We start from the raw sequence: 14,593 nt of genomic DNA, 5'->3' as shown, positions 1-14,593 counted from the left end.
CACACACACACACACTGTGGAGACACAGGAGTTTGAAATCTGTACTTTTGTCTCTAACCAAGCAATGATGGCTATGAGTGAACCCGAGGCCCCATGGCTCAGAATTAACCTGCGATGTCCCAGTAGAATCCAGCAGCTGGGGAAGCGAGTGCTTCCGGCCATCTCGGGAAACTTCCAGCATCCTGATCCGGGGATCCCCATTGCGTACCATCAGTTCATTATATTCTTCAACAGACTCCAGCCGGTGGACACCTCCTGCAACAAAAGATGGTGGACGAATGACTTGATAAGGGATGAGAAGAGTAATTAGCAGAACCGACAGGTCTGGCATCGTGTTTACAATAACTGCATGGGTTCAGAAGGCCTGGAGTTGAAAATGTACAAAGGAGCAAGTTTGCCCAGTCCGAGCTCCAGATTCTACATAACCCTGTTATGTTCAGAGAAACTGATACTTGATCTACAAAGAAACTAGGAGTTTCTGAAGGGCCAAGACTGCCTAAGGCACAATGTCTGTGTTGAATCAGATGCAGGGGTGGTGGGAACAGCCATAAATGGTGAGGGGGCCATATGCAGGTGGTCTAGTAGGGCAGAGCATGATTCTATGTTTGCCATGGTGTCACTGCTGGGTGGATGATGCTCTCATTCCACAGACAATAATTTGTTTTTGAGAGGTACAGTTGACATAGGTCTTGCTATGTAGCCAAGCTGGCCTGGAATTCAGAATTCTCTTGTGCCCTGTGACCCTAACTTGTGAGTTCTGAAATAAGCAGCATGTAGTACTGTGGCTGGCTTAGGAGGGACTTTCTAAATAACATTTTAATTAATGTGTACTAAATATAATTTAACTGTGCACACCAGTGCGTGAGTAAAACTTCTCCTGACGTATAAACACATAGACCAAGAGACATTAACCAGAGTCTCAAAAGCCCCCTTGATTTACTTAACGTTCCTCACCCAGTGGTGACAGGATCTTTAGTTCAAACATCACTGATGACTTCTGCCTGTTTTGAACTTGCTATGAATGGATGTGTATTTTTTGGGTGTACAGAGCTCCTTGTTCGTCACATTTACTGTGTTTTTAATTTATTTTGTATATGTACACACGTGGGGCACACACGCCATGGTGTGTATGTGGCAGTCACTTCACGAGTCAGTTCACAGTCCTCCCACTATGTGGGTCCTGGGAATGGAACTCAGGTCGTTAGGAGTAGAAGTAGGAACTGTAACCCACGGAGCCATCTTGTCTACCCTTAACACATTCAATTTGTGACACTCAACCGTGCTGTGTGTGTGCCAACAGTCTGTTCATTTCCACCCTGTATAACCTTTCATTGTATAAACACACATTGCATTTTATGCATTCTCTTGTTGAGGGACATGGGCTTGCTTCCAGCTTTAGATGTGAAACAGTAGTTGTGTGTGTGTTAGCATACATAGTATACATTTTTGTTTTTGTCCTTTGCCACACATTATTTAAAAGAAACACTGAAAATGTAGAAAGCATTTGGGGCACGCATACATCTGTGGGATGTAGGTTGCGGATTCCTGATTAAGACTATAGCCATTGTATTCTCACTCATGCCTCCCGTGGATGTAAGATCTTCCCGACGATATGTACTCATGGAGGTGCTAGCTCCTGGCATCTTTTCCTTCGGCAGGATGAACTCTGTCTTCTCCTTGTCATCCTGCTCTCTGTCAGTCTTTAATGTCAGCTGTTCTCCTGGGTGCACAATGGGATCTTAACTGTGGTTTTCAATTTTCATTCCGTTGACACCTGACACGATCACACTTCTGTGGATAAAGCCACCGGCTACTCCTTTTTATAAAGAATGTTTAAAATTTCTGTCCATTCTTTGTTAACTGTTCTTATTGATTTCTAGGAAGGTTTTAAATTTTTAATATGTGAGATTATGCATCCTCTGTGGGGCCTACGAATTATAAATATTTTCTCCACATCTGTGCCTTACGTTGTCTAAACGGTATTTTCTGGCAAAAACACATGAAAATCAAAATTTTAATAGTATGATATAGTATTTACAGATTAATTACAGGATGTTTTGAGGTATGTAGAGCATGTTTACACAAAAATAAGATGGTGTCGAAGTTATTGTTCGATTATTTCAGATTTTTTTGCAATCTAAATTTAGTTGCTTTAATAAAATACTCTGACAACTTAGAGGGAAAGGATTAACTTTAATTCCTGGTTATAGTTCACCATGGCAGGAAAAGTCACAGAGCTCTGTCCTGTCACACCCACAGTTAGGAAGCAGAAAGCAACAGATGCATGCATGTTAGTGCTCAGCTCACCTTCTGTCAGTCCGGTCCGGGACCCAGTCCATGAAATGTACTATTGAATTCAGGATGGGTCTTCAGGCCTGAGCTAACCCAATAAAGCAAATCTCTCACAGGCATGCCCACAGGCCAACCTTGTCTAGATAATCACTCATTTAGAATCCCTGATTCCAGCTGATTCCAGATTGTGTCGAGTTGATGATTATAACTAAGTATCATAATGGCCATCATATCACTATGTGATATAATAATATGGGACCACAGTTTTATAAGCTGCTCATTGTGGAGCAAAATGTGATTTTGCAATTGTGACTGAAGATCAACTTTTACTTTTATAACTGATGCTTTTGTATCCTATTTAAGAAACTTTGGAAATAATTGTGTGTATGTATACACACACACACACACATACACACACACACATATATATATATATATATGGGGTGTTGTGCCTATGTTGCAAGCCATACATTCTACCACTGAACTACCTTCACCAAATCTGTAACGATTTTTTAAAAACACCTAATTTAGATGTTACACTGATATCTGATAGGTCAATTACATATGAATAAATCTGTAATCACTATGTCTGTATTAAATACTACACATCACATATGTGCTTGCTTAAATAAATTTATCAATTCTTTTTTAAATATTTATTTTTAATTATGTGTACTTGGGTGTGTCTGTGTGAGTATATGGACATAAGTGCAGGTGCCTGTAGAGAGAGGTGCCTTGGAGCTGGCATTATTGGAGTTATGGACTATTGTGAGTCTCCCTATATGGGTGCTGGGACCTGAGCTGAAGTATTTTGTAAGAACAATATGTATCATGAATCTCTCCATCTCCATACATGATTCTTTACCAAACTGATTTCTCCTGGACTGTGTAATGATTCATTTGATGGTGTCCAATTTCCATCTAGAGATGCCTCTAAAATTTTTTCATGGAATAAGGGAAGATAACAGCAGACTTTCAAAAGTCACATGTTGCTGAGTTTTTAATAACGATACAGTGCTGATATAGTTAATGGATGTCACTTAATGATTAAATTTTCAAAAGATAAACATTAACTTTGTGAAAGTGGGTTTTCAAACATCTGAAATCCCTTTGCAACCAGGGAAAGTTTTGCATTTAAAAAGATAACAAATATAAGAGGCTAGCTAGCACGGATAAATCAAAAGTATTGAAATTAAAGGAGGTCTCTGCTGGCAAGAAAAGAGGGAGGCAGTAAGGAAAACTTGGGTTAGAATATAAGAGAAACGTTCTGTGAAATGAAAGATGATGTTGCTTTAGTAATTTTGGAGCCAGACTGGGCAAAGCCCTCATGGAAATGGCTGAAACCTCACACACACGCTTAAATAAATCACAACTTAGTAATTCATGGGCCAGATTAATCTTTCTTGGCATGCTTACTCATCTGAAAAAGATTTATTAGAAGAAAATTCCGTTAGAGTTGACAGGAGAGAAACCACATACGGTAGCATCCATTGATAATACCCTGACATGAGAACACCACAGTGACTCATTCAAGAACATGGAACAGACATCCAGATCTGGAAGACAGACAAGCGAGGACGCCATGGTATTAACACCTCCTATACGGGGCTGGAGAAATGGCTCAGTCGTTAAGAGCACATATTATTCTTGCAAAGGACTTGAGTTTGATTTCTAGTACCTACATTAAGTAGCTCACAGCTTCCTGGAATTCCAGCTTCAGAGAGCCCATACCTCTCTTACCTCCTCGGGCACAGACAGACACACATACATTCATATTTAAAAATGAAAAGCTGGGCAGCGGTGGTGGCACATACCTTTGATCCCAGCACTTGGGAGGCAGAAGCAGATGGTTCTCTGAGTTGGAGGCCAGCTTGGTCTACAGAGCCAGTTGCAGGACAACCAGGGCTACACAGAGAAACCCTGTCTCAAAAAACCAACTAACCAAGCAACCAAACAACCAGTCAGCCAAACAAACAAACAAACAAACAAACAAACAAACAAACAAAACCAACCCAAACTCCCATATGCTAAGGTCTTTAGAGTGAAGCAGTTCACAGTGATGTCAAAGCCCAGTTCCCCAAGCTTCTTCAGCGTGTCTCCAGGGTAAGCTGCCAGTCTTATTTCTTCCCCTCCTACCCCAAGAATCTACTCTATCCTGATGGCTGCCAAGGATGCGTCCTCCTCTTTACTCACTGCAGAGCTGGGAATATAATTGTCATGGGTTTGCCCAGCTTAGTGCACACTATCAGCTCCCACCTCGACACCCTGCATTCTTTTCCCTGTGCACTCTTGCCAGGCTGTGCTGGACTCAATCATTATTGCCATCGGATTATACTAGGCCTCTCATGTGAAAGAGGAGTAAAAACAGTTGCCCAAATTGTCCTCCATGTTCCTCCACTGCCTGGAAAATCTCCCATTCTTCTCCTCCACGTCTAGACGACTGGACTCTACTCTTCACCCGTGTCTCAGCCCTCCTTTATGCTGCTGTTTCAGAATGCCTCTGCTAGCACCCACTCCAGAGAGACTCCCAGCTACTCTTCTGCTTGCACATGTTTGCACATTATAGAGGCCAGCACTACGTGTATGTGTGGGTTGCCTTCCTAGGGGACTAAAAGTTCTCATGAAGGCCTTCCTGTCTGAAGCCATTCAAACATTTTTTCCCCCTCTTGAGAGGGAAAGAGGCAGGAACAATAAGAATGAAAATGATGACCATAATACTAATGACTTCAACAATAAAAAACAATGGGTGCTTCTGGGGGAAGGGTCATTGCTGTCATGCTTTGGAGTGGTAGGGCCATTTTCTCATTGGTCTTCCGAAAGGCTGGGCACATGGAAGGCTCTCACACTTACTGAAGGACTACATGCATAGTGTAATCCTCCTTTCACAGGTAAGGAAGCTGAGGCCTGGAAAAGTCACTGGTCCCAGGTCACTTGTCTCAGGGGGTGAGAAAACTTCCAGATGATACCTGTGCGTGCTTTCTCCCCTCCCCCACACTTCCCTGTCACAGGCCTGGATGGCTTGAGAAGGTGACATTCTCTTGTGGCAAACAGTGGCAAAGCCCTGGACTGGGTATCATCTAAAGGCATTGCTAGTTCCAAACTGACAATACGAACATAGTTTGAAAAATCAGACATCTATGTGCCCCACCTCCACCTGACTCTAGAAAGCCTTCCACACGGGTAGCAGACAGAATTCTTTTCACTGTCCACTGGAAGCCAGGGGTGGGAAGAACTGTCTGGAGCGCTGGGCCTTTTCCTGGCTCCAACCCAGTGACCTTTGGGATTGATTTCCTTAGCTGCTTGTTCTGAACTATAAAATGAGGAATGTGACTGGATATTTCAAAGGTCCTATATTTCTCCAGACTAGGAGAGCCTCCCTGGGGACTGATTATACAGTGTTGAGCACACAGGGTTTAAAGGGGCCTTTCTCTTTAAAGGAGCTTCTGGCTGGGAGCTGCTTGTTCCCTCCCGCTGAGAGCCTTCAGGGAATATCTATCAGCCACTACCTGATACCTGAGGCCACGCCTTTCTGCCAAAAACCAACCTCCAACTCTCATTTAAACAAGGTGCTGCCTAATTATTCCCAATTAGCAACACAAAACAACTAATTTTTGCAAACAGAGCTTTGAAAAGCACTGCCCTTTACGGTCCCATGTTCTTAGAATAAACACAGCAGAGGGCCAGATGATGGGGCAGATACTCTGGGCTGGCAGCACTGTCCCTTTCCTCTCCAGGGATCTGGATGCAGAAGAAGAAAATGACAGGATGGAGGATGTTAACACATTATGCGTTGTGCTGGGTGGAAAGAGCAAACCAACTCCAAATCGTCCTCTGGTCTCCACACCTGTGCCACGTCATGTACAAGCCTAGTTGTTACTTATGCATCACACACACACACACACACACACACACCCCTGCAGAAATAAATAAATGATAATATTAAAAAATCACCCAATCTTTCAAAGTCAGGTGTCATCTCTTTGGGGCAGCTGTTGGAATGGAAGCTTAAAGCAGGCTAAGGATGCAAGGTTACCGACTGCCAAGGGCTGGGAGCTAAGTTCTGCCTGCCTTTCCAGATGCCTGGGAATGCGGGGCTGGAGCCAAGTTATCTACTAGGCCAGTAGGCACTGTGCCAGGGGCCCACGCCACATTTGGAGACCATAAAAATGCTTTAATAAAAATTTTAAATGCAAGAAAAGTTGAGCATGACAGAAATGAGTAGACGGTAATGAATTCGGTATATATCTTATATGTGTGTAATGTGCAAGTGTGTGTGTGCGTGTGTGTGGGAGTACACACATCCACACAGTGTGTCCAGAGGCCAGAGGTTGACGTCAGGCGTCTTTCTGTATTACTCCGAACATTTATTTTATTTACCATGTACGGTATGTGTGCACATGTATGCAAGATGCATCTAGGAACAGTCAGGGACCAATGTTTCAGATGTTTGCTATCTACACAGTTTTTGTTTTGTTTTTTTTTGGTGCTATGTGTGTGTGTGTGTGCATTCGCGAATATGCTCAACAAGGCCAGATTGATGGCAGACAGCTTCCTTTCTGATCTTCACCCCTGTGTTTTAAGACGGGGTCTCTCACTAAACCCGGAGCTGGCTCTTTCAGTAAGCTCTTCCGGATTCCCCTGTCTCTGCCTCACCCTTATCCCAGAGCTGGGATTTCAGAAGTGTGCCACACCTGGCTTTTACATGGGTTCTGAGGATCTGAACTCAGGTCCTTCAGCTTGGTTAACAAGTGCTTGACCTAACTGAACCATCTCTCCAGCCCCCAGGGTATCTCTTCATATGAACACAGTCATGAAATCCAACAAAACAAATGTGCCAAGCACCCATGGAAGTCATGTGTGTCTTCCACTGTATCCCTCCCAGAGCACAGGCCAGGTCATCTAAGGAGAAATAGCCAGGACATGTAGAATGTGGAATCTATCTGTTCTCTTTCACCAGTTTCTCCTGCTTAGCTGAGATGCAAATTCAATGAGAAAAATCCTTTTGCTACTTGTTCTAGTTGGCTGAGAGTTTTTTGGGGGAGCATATGTATATTGAGAATGTGGGCCACCTGAGAGTGGACACCTGAAACCTCATTAAGATAAATGAACCAAACATTCAGAAATTGAAGTTTCAATACACACACACACACACACTGACATGCACTTCATAATGGGTCAAAAAAATTAGTCATTTGGGTGGTTAGGGCTAATGAAGGTGCTCTGCCAGGGCATGCCTCACTGGTGGAAAAACAGTTCTGAGATTTTAAGAAGATAAAAGGCCTCATCTCCCCGGGGCAAGTCTGTTCACTCTCTACTTAGGAGGATGAGGCAGGAGGATTGTGAGTTTTGGCCAGCCTGGGAAAAATGACAAGCTGAAGGCCAGCCTGAGCACTGCACCACTCTCCTCCCAATGGGGTCACCCTGTCCATGGGGTCAAGCTCCCCATTCCTGGGGCTGCAAGCCTGTCTCATTCTCCACAGGCAGGGAGGGTCCTCACTTACCTGAGAGCCGGCTCTTGAGCTTCATCTTACTGTTCCCTTGTTTGGGACTTTCCAGGCTCCCCTTGGATTCCTCAGAGCTGCCTACGTCCTGGGATTCTTCTGAACCAGGCATCTACAAGGCAAAAAGAGCTGATGGGAGAGGCTAGGCCTCCAAGGAGTTATCTCAGAGAAGTTGGAGACGGGCAATACAGACATCACGTGAGAGAAGAAAGAAGAAAGGGCCTACAGGATCAAAGCCCCACCCTTCAGATAACCAGGAACTGGCAAGTTCCACCATGGAGGTTTCAAACTGGGAAGGACCCCTAGGGCTGTTTCCACTCCTATTTTACCTGGGAAGAACCTGGTCAGGGTCAGCGAGGGTGGTCAGAAGTGAGGCTGGATGTCAATCCAGGTCTCTTGGGTTATGGCTCAAAGATTTTTGTATGATGTAAGTTGCCACAGATAAACATTAAACCAGAAATGCAAACCTGTTTCTAAGACTTCGATTTGTGTCAATGACAGGGAAATGTTCTGGAAATGTGGTTTAAGGCAGTTTTGCTATTCTGGAAATACCAAAGAGTATACTGTGAGACAGACCTAGCCAATCTAAGCCAATCACCGGGGATGGGGCGAGCTGGACAGTCAAGAGACCTGCACAGGCACAATGTTTTACATTACCACTTTAATATAAGAAGCTAACTCTAGCCAGGTGGTGGAGCACACTTTTAATCCCAGGACTTGGGAGTCACTGGCAGGTGGATCCCTGAGTTTAAGGACAGCCTGGTCTCCAGAGTGAGTTCTAGGACAGCCAGGGTTACACAGAGAAGCCAGCTTGAAACAAACAAAACAAATAAAACCAACCCCCCAAACAAACAAACAAAAAACAAGAAAGCTGACTCTTAAATGATAAAAAGCATAGTATAAAAAAATACAAAACTGAGTAATACAGTCCTTTATTGTCAAGTACTATGTACCGTAGATAACGGCATACTCTGGACGTTTACATGTATACAGGCTTATGCTGAGATGCTAGAGTGCCACAAAGTGACAACTTTCCAGTGCTGTTCCAATCGTCTGGGGCTCACTACTGCATAAGTAACCCACCAATGACCGAAATGTTCTGTGTTACACGACTGTATTTCCTTCAGCCGACCCACTGTTCTGTTTGCCACACCCCTGGTCCTGAACGCTCCAGGTTGGGTGGAAGAGGTGTCAGTCGGCCCAAATGTCTGTAAGGGTCACGTTTGGCATCTGAATCCAGGAAGTGAATTGGAGAAGACCGTCCCCAGGGTCATGGCACCAGGCATCTCGGAGAAGCAATCGGTGCTAAAAAGGGCACTAGCAGACTGAAGCAGGACCCCTGGGAGTTTGAGAGTACTTGTTAAAATTTGGGGAGTTGGGGAGTGGGGTCCCGGGGAGATGGCTCAGTCAACAAAGTGCCTCTCATGCAAGCCTGGGGACGTGAGTTCAGATCCCCAGGACCCTTGTAAAGAGCAGAGAGTGTTGGCCTGAATCTAACTCCGCATGAAAGGGTAGGAGGCAGGGGATGAGGGTGGGGGCGGGGTGGGGTGAGAGCGTGCAGGATGGGCATGTCTCTGGAGCTTTTTGAGAGATGGTGTTTCAAAAATTAAGGTGAGTGGGCTTGAGAAACCACTCAGTTGTTAAGGGCACTTCCTGCTCCTGGAAAGGACTGGCGTTTGGTTCCTAACCTATGTTGTTGGGAGTCTCATAATGGCCTGTAACTCTTGATGTAGTGAATCCAGTGCCCTCTTCTGGCCTCTACATATATATATAAAATATGGTGGAGCTTTGTTGAGCTTTGTTAACACCATTGTTAACCTCTGACCTCTACAAGCATGCACACATGTGTAAGCCTGCCTGCCTGCACATTACACACACCCACATGAACATTTACAGCTCCCAGTAGATTCAAGGAGGGGTAAGTGTAAAACTTACTAGCTGTGTCAAATAATATGCTTCCCCCCTTGAAATGTTATTGTCCTTTGATGTTCTAGAAGGAAAAGAAAGAGCCTTGCATTAAAATAGATAAGCTTCATGCTAAGAATTGTACACAACGTTGCAAAGCACATATGTATATCTAATTCAGTGTGTAAATTATAAGGCATTTAGAGTTTTCTCCCACATAACTCATGTTTTAATGAGGTGATTATTTAGATCAACTTTTATATATAATCCATATGCTTGAAAAATCCCTTTCTTGTTTAGGCTCAAGTATCTTCTCAGATAAGAATTAGGAATAAAGAATCAGAGAATAAAGAGATGTGGGCAAAGCTTTGGAAGGGGCACTGGGAAGAAAAACAAATCCTGTCATGGTAAACAAAGATAACAAATTTGGCTCATAATTTACAATGTCAGGGACTGGCGGGTGCCAGGACTAGATTATGAAGGGCTGTTGTAGAGGTTCACTAGAGGGGTAAATGCTTTTGCCATCCTTAAATCCTGACCTCGATGAAAAGCCAGTAAAAAAAGAACTACCTAGACTATAGAGGGCCAAAAATCATGCAAACAGGAGCCATTTAGAGAGATGAAAAATGTCATGGAGAGGCAGCTAGGCTGTGAAGAGCAATTCCCAGAGGCGGGCTTAGGATCATGGCTTGACTAAAGAAACGGGTGCTCTCCGCTTGCCAGTCCCTAGTGGCTTTGATGCTACTGAATGGGGGCCGAGACCAAAGGCAATAGCCAGCTGAGCTGAGAGGCTTATGTCAAGGAAGGAAAACTACCCCACGTCCTGTTTCTGGAGTTTGACAGGCTTTTCTTCTGTTCTCCCTCGTCATCCCAGCACAGCACTGGGCCTTTCACTCAATCACAGGGATTCTGGACATGACACATGAACTCTTGAGTCCCCGAGGAGGACCTGCTCACGGCTGCCTAGCACACTGCAAATGTGCTACCTCCTCAATTTCCAGCTTCACAGTCACTAGGATATTGCTCCTTGCAGCCTAAGATACTATGGTTAAAGCAATGACATGGGCAGCCGACGTGCAGCATGTGCCTCGCTCACTGCCGTTTTTACCATTTCATTTTGACAGTGAATGCGCATTCCAAGATTGATGAGGAAAGAAAACAGAGACTCGTAAGCAATATTTTGCTTATAACATTCAAGAACTACAACAGATTACATGTGAAGACAAATATGAAATAAGTCCTGGGTTACAGGAGACCACACACCCTATATCATATTTAAGTCTTGCAAATGTCAAGAAAAATGCGGTAAGCATTCATTAGCAGAAGCTAAGGTGAAGATTTCAAAATAGAGAAGGTCAATCGAGGCCTTAAAGAACAATGTTTTCTTTTTTCCCCCTTAATCTTCCAATACAACAAAGAATGAAATGATATTTAAATTAGGGGTACTCTATCTGTCGGACACTTGCATGTCAGAAGGGCACATCAGATCCCAGTATGTGAGTCACCATGTTGTTGCTGGGAATTGAACTCAGAACCTCTGAAAGAACAGACAGTGCTCTTACTGCTGAGTCATCTCTCCAGCCCCATGAATGATATTTAATTTCTATGACTTACAAGTTATGAGATTTCTTATGCCAAAAAAATATTATGTTAAACTGTGGCTAAAACAAGAATGGCTCTAGAGATACTACAAAGTGCTCTAAAGGACACACAGTTTCATCCAAGGCAGGAGGGAAGACTTATAGTTCAGAACTTTAATTTTCATAGGATATTACAGGGCTGGTCTGTGTAAAGAAAACCTAGCTGGGTGTGGCTGTACACACTTATAATCCTAGTAATCCCTAGGTAGAGACACGAGAATCAAGGTCCTACTCTTTTCCTTCCCTCCTTCTTTCCTTCCATTCAGGTTTCTCAGATTGTTTTCTCTGTGCAGCTCTGGCTGTTCTGGAACTCACTCTGTAGACCAGGCTGGCAGAAATCTACTTGCCTCTGCCACTGCACCCTCTTCCTCCACCCAGTGCTGGGATTAAAGATCGATACCACCATTTCCTGGCTTAGTTATACTTCTTGTTATTTTGGATGCTGGGAAATGCAACATTGAGGAGCCAATACTTGGTGAATGTGTCTTGCTGTGCCACTCCCATGGCAAAAGACCTAAGGGCAAAGTTTGTCCTTCTGTGAAGGGCCTATTCACATAACTATCCTGGTACAGAGGTCACATGATCCTTTCATGAAGGCAGGTTCACCTCCCATGGCAAAAGACCTAAGGGCAAAGTTTGTCCTTTGTGAAGGGCCTATTCACATAACTATCCTGGTACAGAGGTCACATGATCCTTTCATGAAGGCAGGTTCACCTCCTCAGGCCCTCCCTTCCAACACCACACAGGGGGTTAAACTCCCAGCACAGGCTTTACTTAAACCAAAGTAAAAAAGGGTTCTAAATTGAATAGGACCATTTCCTCCCCTAACAGAAAATTGGTTTGCCACATTATGTGGCTCAGAACTCAATGAACAGGAAGTGGGCAGTCCAGATTCTAGCAGGAAGCAGTGTACAAAGTGTAATTTTGACTACAATGAGCCTTCCTCTAGTCCTCTGCTATTGTCTGGAAATGTTTGCGTTAAGAGAATCCTTTCCCTGGGCTAATTCCCTGTTCCAAATTTGCAGAACAAAGGACCCTGCTCTGAAAATGACATTTGTAGCTGTTCTAGAGGGAAATTAGCAGGAAGTCCTTCTAGAAGACCTCAGTTCAGCCCAGCAGTTGATTGGGCGACATTCATGAGCAGTGAGCAGTTTCTTTTTCGTGCAAAGCAGTGTATTATACTCTTGGAATCTAACAGAACTCTCCAGACCCTTGCAGACCCCCATCTATCCTACAATCTGTGAAGTTCTTTCTTAATGAAGAAGCAGTTTTAGCTTTAGGTTTTGCATGGATAGAGGTGGGCAGAGAACCCAGCCATGAGGCGCATATCCTGGTTACACCATTTTATTAGTAATACATGTGAACTTCTGTGAGCATTATGTCCCCATCTGAGATATGGGGCTGTAGAAGAGAATTAAACTATGTAGATTTTTGATTAATGAAGAAAGGCTCCCCTCTTAAAAAAAAAAAAAAAAAAAAAGAAAAGAAAAGAAAAAAAAAAAAACACTAAGCCAAACAAAGAAGGGTAATGAGGGAGAGGGAGAGAAGAAGAAAGGATATGAATGTATGTGTCTGAGAATATTCTGGAAACCAGCAAGCAATCAAATGTGAGGGAAAGGATCCGACCTATATTGACTCCTAAGTCAGGACTAGAGAAAGCTGAGCAGCACCCCACTTTGCATAGAGAAACCTCTACCCACAAAGCTCAAGCTGCCAACAGAGGATCTCTGGCAATGAGCATGCAGGGAAGGCTGAGGCGAGGGACAGAAGACAAAGTGATGGCTGCAGCTATCCAGTGTGGGCTGATTCTGAGGGAAGTTCCTATGGGCAAGGAATGACTAAGTCAAACTTTGTGTGTATACTCACTGGACAGCTCCCACAGTACTGAGAGACCCAAGCTTAAAGAAGCAATGCAGGGCAACCTCTGGAATGGCCCGCTGCCCTACATCATGGAAGCAGCTTGGCAGGAAGCTGGACCAAGCTGTAGGGTCCTCAGTTTTCCTGTGCCCCTCCCTACCCCCATCCTCCTAGTTCACTCCTGAGACAGACAGTAGGAAAACAGAAGCTTTGCAGGTGCCTACCAGACTAAAGAGAGAGAGGAGCATTAATATGCCACTCTAAGAATACGCACCTTTTAATCAGCAGTTATGGAAACTGACCCACAGGAAGCATATGCCATCACCTGCAGGTGACGGCACATATAGTGCCCGTGACACATTAACACGGTGCTGGTGTCTGAGGCTAGACCTTCATTATGCAAAGTGGAAACGACTGCATTTACCTTGAAAGGGATAAGATTAGTTTGTAATAGTCTTTTAGGGTTAGTGTGAGGATTCAGTGAGCATACTAGCAGGGGACATAACAGGAATCTCAAGGGAAGTTTTAGTTGAAAGAACAAAACACACAGTGCTCAAGCTCCACCTCCTAGGGTAGGTAGGTCTCAGAGTATCTCTAGATTTTGTCATGGCGGCATGTGACAAGCTCTAGATGATGGGAATACATCTTTCAGCCTCACATCCACAGAAAGTTAGCAGGTTTTGTCCAAGAATATGAAGAGACAAAGTGGGAGCCCAAAGAGGAGCTGCCATGTTTGGGAGCTGAATATGGTCATGGAGGCCGCCATCAAAGTACTTCAAACCTAACAGGTAAAAAGGCAGTTTTCACTGCAAGTGAATTCCAGAACACTAGGTAGAACCAGGCAGGCCTGCCTTCAACACCAACAACTAGAAAATACACTGTTGCTGGGTGTGTTGGCATAAGCCTTTAATCCCAGCCTTTAATCGGAGAGGCAGAGGCAGGGGAATCGCTGTGAGTTCAAGGCCAGCATGCTCTACAAAGAGACTCCAGGTTAGCCAATGCTACACATAGAAACCCTGTCTCGAATACACTGTGGACTTCCATCAGAGTAGTGGCAGGGTAGGGGGAGGAGAAACCAAATGAAGACATGAGGATTAGCTACAGGAAGAGAGACATCATCTTTGAATACAAGATGAGCTCTAAGAGAACAGACTAAACAGTTGTGAGGGGAAGATGGGACTGAGGGAAGGAGGTACTTCAGTGCCAAACAGGCATCCATGGCCTGGGGACACAAACTGTGGTAATTCCCAGGTTTGAGAAAAACTAAGATCTAAGGAGTCTCCTTGGGGGCTGGTAGCATGCTCCATGGTGGAGCAATGTCCCCGGTTCCATCCTTAGCACCCTGAAAACCCACACACACACACACACACACACACACACACACACACACACACACAC

The 14,593-nt window shown here is 44.3% G+C and overlaps 1 protein-coding gene across 1 annotated transcript in view; it reads right to left on the bottom strand.

Annotated features, from left to right (window-relative positions):
• The window catches only part of Pdzd2 (PDZ domain containing 2), a 222,072-nt gene that overhangs the window by 47,151 nt on the left and 160,328 nt on the right, over window positions 1-14,593 (bottom strand). Inside the window, exons 6-7 of the mRNA XM_055601102.1 lie at window positions 7,794-7,905; window positions 110-255 (exon numbers count right to left, since the gene is read on the bottom strand). Coding sequence (XP_055457077.1) covers window positions 110-255; window positions 7,794-7,905 — 258 coding nt within the window. The remainder of the gene's footprint in view (window positions 1-109; window positions 256-7,793; window positions 7,906-14,593) is intronic.

This window comes from Psammomys obesus, unplaced genomic scaffold, assembly GCF_907164565.1.
Source record: "Psammomys obesus unplaced genomic scaffold, mPsaObe1.curated_primary_1811, whole genome shotgun sequence".
Classification (NCBI taxonomy): Eukaryota; Metazoa; Chordata; class Mammalia; order Rodentia; family Muridae; genus Psammomys; species Psammomys obesus.
This window is presented reverse-complemented; position numbering and strand designations above follow the sequence as displayed.